We start from the raw sequence: 10472 nt of genomic DNA on the forward strand, positions 1-10472 counted from the left end.
TTGATTTTTTTGTTTTTGCTTTGTCATCAATAAAACTCTAAGGCAGATGAGGTTTCAAGTTGTAGCCTAGAAAAGGGGACACATTTGTGGTAAAAATACTTCTTTTACTACAACAGAGATATTTTATTGAAATGTTATGAAGTTTATCATGTCTCTGACTCTCTGTCACTTCGAAGTAGTCCTCTGAGTGCTTTTTGATGCTGACCTTAGAGTCAAGACACTTAATAAAGAAAAAGAAGTAAGAATAGCAGAAGATAGAGGTAGAAAGTTATAAGGTATTCTGTTGATGCCTGCAGAAACAGCAGAGCAACAGCTGGAGACAGAAGAGTAACCTACACTGGATGTTATATGTAGTGAATACCTCCCCCTTTGTAGATTATATTTTAATTATCGTTGACAATTTTTAATTTTAATACATCAGCAATGCTGCTAACGTATGACCTTCATCAAAGTAAGTATTTTAGAGTTTTAGTAAAACCATTTGAAACCCCCTGTCTGTATTAAGTGCTCTATGGTTTGTTAGGGAGTTTTTTTTCTTTTTCTGTTTTGCATAATTCAACCCAGACAGGTCGGCCAAGCCTTTGTGGTGACTCCTGCCATTACCTCAAAATCAAATCTATTAATACATTTAATCTCTTACATTCTCATTCTGCTCAATCACTCAAAACCTGCTAAATAAATCTTGGCTTTCACATTCCTCTCTGTATATGTATATTTTAAATAAACAATAATAGGACAGAGTTTCCTTGTGGCTGATGAAACCCTTTGAAAGTTATTGAAAACACCTGTAACTTTTATGATTGTATTGCATATTTTGATGTTAACATTTCCTTGCTTATAGAATTTGTGTTAAATAGTTTTGTTGATGTTGGAGAGGCATCTTTTTCTGTGCTGGCAGCTCGGTGCCACATTTTTGGATGCTTCAGGTTATACAGATCCACAAACTCAGGGCCATTACATGTTGGAAGACATCACCTACTCACAAGTTTCCACTAAAATGAGAAAAAACATAAGTGGAAAACTGTGAAAACAAAAAACCCCACTCCTAATTGACAACTCGCAAAACCCCTCCCCCAAACAGCTACTGTCCAATCACAGCTTAACAACCTTCACTATGCACAGCAGGTACTGCCTCTGCATTTTAATCCTTGTTTGGAAACATTAAAAACTCAGCTGGTGTTTTTCGCCACCACAGAAAGCCTGACAGCCATAGCAACAGTAATCAAGGAGGGTGAGGCTTAGCAAACAGTTAATTACTGAGGGCATTTGCTGTCTGTTCACTGTTAGGTTCACCTACGTCTTATTATTTTCATGGTTACAATTTTTGATCCTTCCTCTTAAATCTACATCCTACAGGTCACGGTTTAAGTCTACATGCTGATGTTAAAACAGTGGATATCTGCAACTCTTCTCCATCTATCTTTCTAGCCACCTTCATTGTTCATTTTCCCTCCCCGTTTTCTTATGCAGTAGGAATCCAGACACTCTTCCACTGGATGGCATTTCTCCACATCTCTTCCAGGAGCGAAGGATGAGACTGAGTCCAGTCCTTCCCTCCATCCCTCCCCTCCTCGTCCTTTTGGCAGAACAGGCGCAGGGTTTTCAGGGGGCTGGTGCAGGTGTACTGGAGGTACTGACAGCCCTATGGCAGGAAATCAGAGAGAGGGGGTGAAGATGATAATATGTGGTAGATCTGTGTCATGAAGAGTTCTGTCTGAGTTGAATCCTGCGTTAAGGGGGAGCTATGTCCCCCAGCTTCCAGACAAAATATCAAAATAAGTGTTGGTGTTTAGCCCTCACCTCAGCACTGCCCCAGTACCAGATGGCTTTGATGACACTGTGATTAGCCAGAGCCACCGTTAGCTGGTCTCTGCCTCCTGAGATGATATTTACCAAACCTGCTGGCAGGTCTGAAGACTGAAGCACCTGAGGAAGAGGAGGAGGAGGAGGAGGAAAAAAGGGGGATATTAAGACGCTAGTTCTCCAGTTGGCCCATAAAAACACTGCAGAGGAAGATGTTTTTTATGGGCAAATGTATGTTGTAGCAGATGAATTAAAATGCTGCAGTCTTCTAACAAACTCTCAGCACAGGGAGCACATTACTCCAGTGTTGGACTGTCTCTGATGGCTGCTAGTGGAGTTTAGATTTCATTATAAAAATGTTGTTGTTAACCATCAAGAACTTCAGGGCGAAGCATCCCGAGTACATGTCCAAAAAGTTGTCTCACTGACTGGTATCTACTGAATGTTCCAAGACTGAGCATTTGATGCTTTTATTGTGAAGCATTTGCTCACTTTTGTGTTGAAAAGTGCAGATGCCTTCCTTCTTAACACTTACTTGAATGAATGCCAAGGCTGGTAGTGGATTCTTCTGACTGGGGACCATGATGACGGCGTTGCCAGTGGCGATGGTTGCTCCAAGAATTGTTACCATAGAGAGGAGTGGATTCTTGTCAGGGAGGACGACGCCCACGACTCCCAGGGCTTCAGGGATGGAGAGAGCAGAGCCGGACTGTGGCACGGGCTGAAGGAGGGGGACACAGTGACATGTAAATGCAGTTTGTAGATCAGCAAATGCTTCCCATCTTCCTTTTCATTTTTTCCATTATTAGAGAATCTTTTAAAAACTTTGTATAAAAAAGCCTCACCGGAGCTCCTCCTTGGATTTTGTCACAGTAAGCTGCCCAGTCACTGAGCCTGTTGATGCTGAGCTCCGTCTCCTTCTCAGCCTCGTCCATTGAAACACCGGTCTGAGCCTTGATTGACGCAGCTATGTCTTGTCTCTTTGCCTCCAGGCCCTTGGCCAGAGAGTAGAGCGACTGAGCGCGTGCAGACAGACTCTTTTTCATCCATCTGGAGGAGGGGAAGGATGCAAAAGGAAATAAAATGACTATGAAAAAGCCTTTGTGGTAATACTGACATGTAATTTTACGCATGTTTCTTTTCAGGTTACTTTTTATTATTTTGGTAAAGTGAGAATGGTGGTTAAAAACTAAAAGTATGAGTGTACTATATGTACTGTTCTATTCATGTTTTTTTATGAACTGACAAGAAGAGCTTTTTGTGTGTTTACTGGATTGCAGTATAATCAAACTCTGTTGATGTACTTTGTTGATATATTACGTATGACTCTGCAAATTTGTGTCAAGTTGAACTTTAACTCATGATAAACACACACAGCCCACTGGGTTGTGAAATACCTTGTTGCCTGTTTGGATTTTACACAGGAGTGTCCTTGTGAGAGTCTGAAACACTCAATAAATTTCACCTCTTAAAGTTTTAAAGCTCTGTTTAGCCTTAACAGCAGGTGTTACAATTTAACTACAAAAAGGGCCTGGGCCAAATTGATGGGACAAGATTAAATAAAATTGTGGGGCATTTGTTGTGACTGTGTAAAACAAAGGACAGACCACAGAGTCAAATCCCACAGGACACAGGATTCCTGTGAGACTCCTACGAGATGGGAGTCAATTTCACTATTGATCACAGGACTGGGACAGGACAGGAAAAACAGGTCAACGGGACCAGGAATCATAATAACAATAAGTCCGTTTTTTATGCATTGATGTAGATTGATGGCAACGCAATGGGACAGGACCCATTCTTTCAGGATTGGAATGGGACAGGAATTTTTCCCACCCTGTCATGGGACTGGGACAGACACAGGAGTGAAAATCCACCCCCGTGTCACCCTCGAGCCTCCCTCACAAACAGGCTTAACCCACTTGCATTTTGGATTCTGCTGCCACTTACGATTAAAACAACACTTGGCCATTCTGAAGCAACATTGGCTTGCAAAGTGCGAGATGTTTTGTTTTGTTTTCTTTCCTAACAACTGAATGTTTTGCACCAAAGCTCACACATCTTCCCTTGTCAAGAGCATAAAGCAGTACACTGACGTAAACAGTTCCTGCACTGTTGTAACATAAACACCAAGCAGTGTAAACTGTCATGTTACACATATACAACATATTTTACACATTTGACAGTTATTAGTGATGTTATGGTTTTTATTCCTAATCCTAAGAAAGGACAAAAAATTGAACAGTTCTGTAAAGAGAAACTTCATTCAAAACTTTTAAGGCCTTTTGTTTTTTTTTGTTTTTTTTTTATTAAATTCAATCCTTTCTAATACTTCTAAGACCCAGCTGGTGCCCTGTTATTACAATTCCTATATTATTTGAATACTGCTTTGGTTTATCCAAATAAGAAGAGAATTTCAACAATAGCAACAACAAAAACGTGTGTATCTGTTGCATATATATCCACTCAGTGTCCACTGTATGTTTGGGCTTGTGACTCTGAAAACATAATGTACTTGTTTGGATTTTTTGGCTGGACTTTGATAGCCCAACTTACAATCGTCTGTGTCTAATGTGTTTGTGTGTTAGAGCTCTCACCCAGGCTGGACTTTGATAGCGGCCTCCACAGCATTACGGACGTCTTTCCGGCCTCCATCTGGACAATAGGCTAACACACTGCCGCCTCCTGGGGACTGCACAGCCACACTACAGCCAGAAACTGATTTACATGCCTTACCACCGACAAACTGCTGGTAAGACTTAGGAGCACTGAGGGAAGAGGAGGGAGGAGGGGAGTGACGCAGGTGGACAGATATTACAAAACTGACAAAAGCAGAGAATATCATCATCTGTATTACTGTAAACAAACCTACCTGGCAGAGTCTGAATCATCAGGAATGACAGCTGCGGATGCTGCTGTTCCAAACTTTGAGTAATCCATAGAGACAGGGGAAGAGCGAGGTAGAGGAGGAGAGGAAGAAGAGGGTGGGCGTAGAAACTGGTACAGACCCTGGAAAAGAGCAGAGAGGAGGTCAACACACAGTACAGGACTCAACTGCACAGTGTTTGATAACACTGTTTGCATTATTGGATCTCTGCAGTATTTAAATATGGAACAAGACAAGTCAAAAATATAACGGACTACATAATTTAAAAAAAAAAAAAAAAGAATTGTTGTTAAGTAATTAAGCTGGAGTGTGACAAGAAACAGCTTTATATTATCCCTCTAATATCCAAACAGTACACCACCAAACAGCAGAAAAAGTAAATAAATTTACTCTCCCCACATAACCGGAACATTTTCACACCATATTTCCAATGTTCCTAATGCGTATTTGAAAAAGAGATGGGCATGGCCATGCATGACCAGGCGTTATTCCCCCAACGATAACAATAACAACAAATCTTTTACCATATTTTATATCTGGGGCTACTGTTTGCGTCTCCTGTAAACTACTCAAACTCACCTCCTGTCCTCCGTCAGTGCAGGTGCCACTGTCTTTGTGACCAGAGACCGGCATGCAGGGGTCAGACACAGAGTGGGAATTCACCCACACTGAGCCGACTGACAGACTGAGGAGCGAGGATGAAGAAGAAGAAGAAAATATCAGTACAGTTTCACAGAAGAAAGAAACGTACAAGAAAAGTGTTGAGTGTGTGAATGAATGTATACCTCTTAGCTGTCTCCAGAGCCAGGGTGAGGTCTTCAGTCCAGATGGAGGCTGCATGGCCATGAGGACTGTGGTTTCCTGTGTAGAACAGAGACTGTTACCGTGGTTCAAGTGGATATTCAATATTAAAATACAAACTCCCCTGGAATCTGTTTCATTGAACAGTAAACTGCTGTTAGCCACGAAAAAACAATGTAAATGCAACATGGAGGCCACTACAACGTCATACATCTCATCTCAATTTATCTAAATCACTGTAATAATGAATTAATTGGCTTCCTCACCCAGAGTCACTGCTTCTGTGTTGCTTCTGAAGGTCATGAGAGGCAGCAGTGGTCCAGGAGCGGGGCTGACCACAAATGGAGAGGAGGGGGCTGCCCCACAGAGCACAGTGGGGGGGTACTGGGCACCTATAGGGGGGGCAGTGCAGGATTGGACCAACTGTGGACCAGAGAAAAAAAGTAAGTAGAAAACCAAACACCTTTAAGTTCATTATCATTTTTCAACTCAACTCCTCATTTTCCTTCATTTTGATTTTGGCATAATCATTTATCTATTTCCCGTTTTCCCCACCACATTTCAAGCTTTTTCAGAGAACTAGTTACCACAAAACTTTTTTGTAGTATCACAGTATAAACTCTTGTACCAGTAGTTATGATTTCATCCAACAGTTCTCCAAAATTTGAGGAAGAATACGTAGAATTTTATAAATTATAAAAATAATATTTTGGGGGGGAGTTGTTTTTATTTGACAAGATAGCTGAAAAGCAGAAAGGAAAGGGAGCAGAGCAGGAGAGGGGGGCAACGACTGCAAGTGGGAGTCAAACTAAGCCACAGGAGCACCCCATAAAATGTAGAATAGTTTTTAAAATAAAAATTGAATTCAAGTCAGGTTAGTTTTCCATCACCAAGTTATTAGTGTTGTACGGAAATGTACAATACTAGTAGTAAGCATGTGAACTACGGATTAGTTGCAAAATTTAACCATCATAGTTTGAAACATGGGTTTACTGTCACCCTTGTAAATTACTGTCATAGTGTGAGCTTATTCTACTGTCAGTCACTTATTTTGAACATCACTGCAGCTGAGCACAGCTCATCTTTGTTGTTCTGACTAACCGTGGCCCCCTGCTGTTGAGCTTCCTGTACTGCAGCATCCACCAGGACCCGGTCTCCATCACTGTGCAGGGCCACACACTTCATCCCTGCCATGCGCAGCCTGAGACGGGCCACAACACTGTCCAGCACACTCTCCTGCACGCACAACACCCAGTGGACCTGAAGGGGACAGAGGAAGAGAGGACTGTTGAAGAGATGCAGTGTTCTGACAGGATAGCATACCTCTATCCTCCTATAAGGGATTCTCATTTGAGTAAATCACCTCTCTCTTCTTCTTGAAGGCTGTCTCTATCACTCCATCCACTGCGCTGTCGATATCAGCTGACTCAAAGATGATAAAGGGACATGTAGCACCGATGCAGGGGGAGACAGAAACGGGAACGCCCATCCCTGCCGTGGCTTTACACAGCATCACCCCATCCTGAAAGATAAGAGAAATATTGTTGGAATAAGTAAACATGAAAAACAGCTTTCAAAACATTTTATCCGATGTATAGGCAAGTTCTCAACTGTCTGATGAGGAATAAAACCCCAGTTTTGTCACACTCTCACCTGCTTGTTACCACTGTAGCTTACGTAGCTGATGCTGGAGCTCTGGGCCACTTTGGCACCCAGTGACATGTCACTTCCTGTTAAAACATTAAGAGCTCCTGCAGGAAGTCCGGCTGTCATAAAAAGCTGTGCCAAAAGGAGCGCTGGAGGGCCGTTGCTCCGACCAGGGACGATGATGACAGAGTTGCCTGGAAGAACGCAGGATTCAATTAGAACTCACAACACCTCTTGGAGCAGTTCTGAACAAAAATTGACAAGCAAAAATTCAGATTTAATTAGAGCTGCAGCAATTAGAAAATTAATTAATTTGTCAGTTGACAGAAATTTTATCTGCACCAAGTTTGATAAACAATTATCATTTTGTGTGTGTGTATGAGCACGTGTGTGTTACCCATGGCCAGTGCTGGTAGGACTTTGAGCATAAGGGAATAGACAGAGCAGTCATCAGAAACAACTACTGCCACCACACCTGGAAAACAAGAAAACAAATAAAATTAAACAAAAACTCTATTGAGAATGAAGACAAAAACCAAAAGCTTCTTCATGAACACCCCCACATTAACCTCACCCAGCGGTGTCCAGCTGGTGATGAGAGTGTCTCTGAGCTGAGCCCAGCTGCTGTAGTACTGCAGCAGTCTGACAAGGGTGGACGGCGAGCAGGAGACCCCACACAGCTCACTCAGCTCCGACACACACTGTCCATGTTGCCCGAGAACACTCACCAACCTGTGAGTGGACGACAGGCAACATGGACATTAATATCCACATCAGGACAGCAGTAGAAACAGTCAGTGTTGAGGCTCCTAAAATGTGTGAAGGCGAGTTTGTCGTACCTGAGCAGGACTTTGGCCCTCTGGTGGCAGGTCAGACCACCCCAAGCCTTATAACCATTAACAGCAGCAGAGGCGCACTGGGAAATGTCATCCTCCACAGCGCACACTGTGCTGCACACATTACCACCTGGAGACCAGAGGAGTGAACAAAAACATGTATGTGGTCAGTTTCTCTGAAAACTTTGAAGAAGATGATGAAACTGAAAAAGAGCTAAGGACAAGCTGTCCATGTACTCCAAACTCAGCCGCACTTACCTTTAGAATCAGTCAGAGAGCAACTCTGTCTGTTCGCTGGACAGACAAACTTGCCATCAATGAACAGACCCAAGGAACGGGAATGGTGATCAAGCCAGGCCTGATGGAGGAGAAAGTAACAACCGATATGGAGAAAGTCTCTGAGGCAGGGTTTTTGTGATTAATAATACAGATGTTAATGACTAATCATTAATCGATGAACCAAATAAAAATTTATTAGCCGATAATATATGTTTTCTCCAGAGCTCATGGGTTATGAGTGTTTGCTTTTATCTGGCTTTTTAGTCTAGAAAGCCTAGAAGCTGCTTTCAGCTTCTTAAATGTGAGGATTTTCTGCTTTTTCTTGGTTGTTTATGATGGTAAGTGAGGAGTTTTGGGGTTTTGGACTGTTGATTGGACAAAAGAAGCATTTTAAAGACATCACTTTGGGCTCTAGGAAAGGATTTTTAGATATTTTATAGACTAAATGATTATTCAATTAATTGATTAATTGAGAAAATAATCATCAGATTAATTGATAAAGAAAATAACTTTTAGTTGCAGCCCTAAAACCCATGCTCACATTTTATTGGCCAGGAAGTTGCCACCTCTCCTGGACAGTGACTGATAAAATTTGAGTACGCTGGGCGGAGTGTGTCAACTATTTACAGACAGAAGACCAAAGTACAGAGCCGTCCTTCTTTCTGAACCCCTGAGGTCATCTTTAGTTTGCAACAAAGACCAAACTAAAGCTGCTCTGATGTAACAGTGTAATACTGCACAGCACCTTTTCCTTTAATGACCTGAATTCAGTCTTGTTACAGCAGAAAGACAGATTGCAAGGATGTGGAGGTCAACTGTAGAGCAATCTTGATGGTGTTTCATCAAATTGCACCACTACGAGGACTGTGATATCTTAACATTTTTCTGGTTCTTGGACCTTAAAAACATCTGCATCACCATTATCACAATTATATGGTCAACTTTACATGTGCTACCTGTTTACATCAGGAGCTCAAGCCTTGATGATCTGATTTATCTCTGAAGGATGGATAATGTGAGTGTGAGATTTCCCTGAAGTGAAAGTCAAGTGTCCAAACATCTGGCTTGACATTTCACAACTAACTACTGTACGGTCTAAGTCACATGTTTGCCTTGTGAGTTACAGTCAGCTAACACTTAATGAACTTCACATGGGTCAAACAGTCTAAAAGGAATATGCTAACTCTAGTTAGCAGTAAAATAAGCTAACATTTGTCGGTACGCAGCATTACAATGTTTTATGCCAACCACAACTGTTGAGTCTCTTCTTCTGTTGTGAATTAAGTTTTTATAACTTTACCTGTGCAGTGGCATAGCTGGAAGTTGCTGCTGGTCCGTACTCCATGCTTTGAAATATATCGTGAACTGTCTTGATGGTGCTACCAGCCATAATAGTTACAAGTCAGAGAAGCAACAAATCTCTCTACCGCCCTTTTGTATTCGTTTCTGAATGGCGTCCAGGGTGTAAATCTTTACTTTGAAGCTTGTGAGGTGGTACCAGCAAGAGAGCGAAGAGAAAAGGCTCACAGGAAAGAGACAGACGTCCCACTGCACGTCAAATGCAACGTGCAAGCTTCCCTCTTACAAAAAATCTTGAGACGTGTCCTGTCTAGATGGGAATCCCAGAGCCGCGAAAGATCTCGCGAGAGTTATAAATTTAATCCCGAATCTGATCTTTTCCTAACCTCGGTCATGAGTGTTGTCCCTATACCTAATAAGATCTTAATCACAGCATTGTTACATAATGAAACATAATTACTTTGTACACCATGGACACTGAAGAAACAACGCTTATAAATCTCGCGATAGTTATGTAAATCTAGGGATCCCTTCTAGACACGACCTTTGCCGAGCTATAGTTGTGGGAGCAGCGAGAGGTTTCACTCCTGCTTACTTCCCTTGTTGTGCCTGGTTTCTAACAAGGGTACATATTATTAGATCAGATTTAAGCAAACACTATGTTTAGCGTTTCGTAACCTACCTGCAGTATTTTTAGATATATTTTAAATTTCGTTTAAACACATTTAGCAGGTGGTTCCGCCCTGTGTTACACCGGATGACTTTACTGAATGTAACTAGTTGTTGTCATTAATATTTTAGAAACTAAACCATAATAACTATTCTTTTTTATATTTTATAAAGTTTAGAACATGCATGGTCTTGCACACATTCCAGTCAGACACATCGAAATATTTTAAACATGCTAATCAGGTGTTTGT

General features: G+C 41.7%; 1 protein-coding gene across 1 annotated transcript; it reads right to left on the reverse strand.

Annotated features, from left to right (window-relative positions):
• Positions 1–1196: 1196 nt before the first annotated feature.
• On the reverse strand, positions 1197–9915 carry aldh16a1 (aldehyde dehydrogenase 16 family, member A1). The gene is made up of 17 exons (XM_084744687.1): positions 9554–9915; positions 8233–8332; positions 7978–8104; positions 7713–7870; positions 7536–7613; positions 7145–7332; positions 6855–7013; positions 6593–6751; positions 5758–5914; positions 5476–5551; positions 5270–5375; positions 4676–4812; positions 4401–4571; positions 2649–2853; positions 2339–2524; positions 1801–1926; positions 1197–1642 (listed from the first exon to the last, which is right to left on the reverse strand). Exons 1-17 carry the CDS (start codon positions 9641–9643, stop codon positions 1463–1465), a joined length of 2403 nt encoding a protein of 800 aa, XP_084600813.1. The 5' UTR covers positions 9644–9915; the 3' UTR covers positions 1197–1462.
• Positions 9916–10472: the final 557 nt, after the last annotated feature.

Source organism: Lutjanus erythropterus, chromosome 19 (assembly GCF_056507025.1).
Source record: "Lutjanus erythropterus isolate fLutEry1 chromosome 19, fLutEry1.hap2, whole genome shotgun sequence".
NCBI lineage: Eukaryota > Metazoa > Chordata > Actinopteri > Lutjaniformes > Lutjanidae > Lutjanus > Lutjanus erythropterus.

Coding starts and splice junctions, on each gene's coding strand:
- aldh16a1 (XM_084744687.1), bottom strand. CDS start 9,643: ATGGCTGGTAGCACCATCAAGACAGTTCACGATATATTTCAAAGCATG. Junction 8,333..9,553: donor CCAGCTATGCCACTGCACAG/GTAAAGTTATAA, acceptor CTCCTCCATCAG/GCCTGGCTTGATCACCATTC. Junction 5,376..5,475: donor GCTCTGGAGACAGCTAAGAG/GTATACATTCAT, acceptor CTCGCTCCTCAG/TCTGTCAGTCGGCTCAGTGT.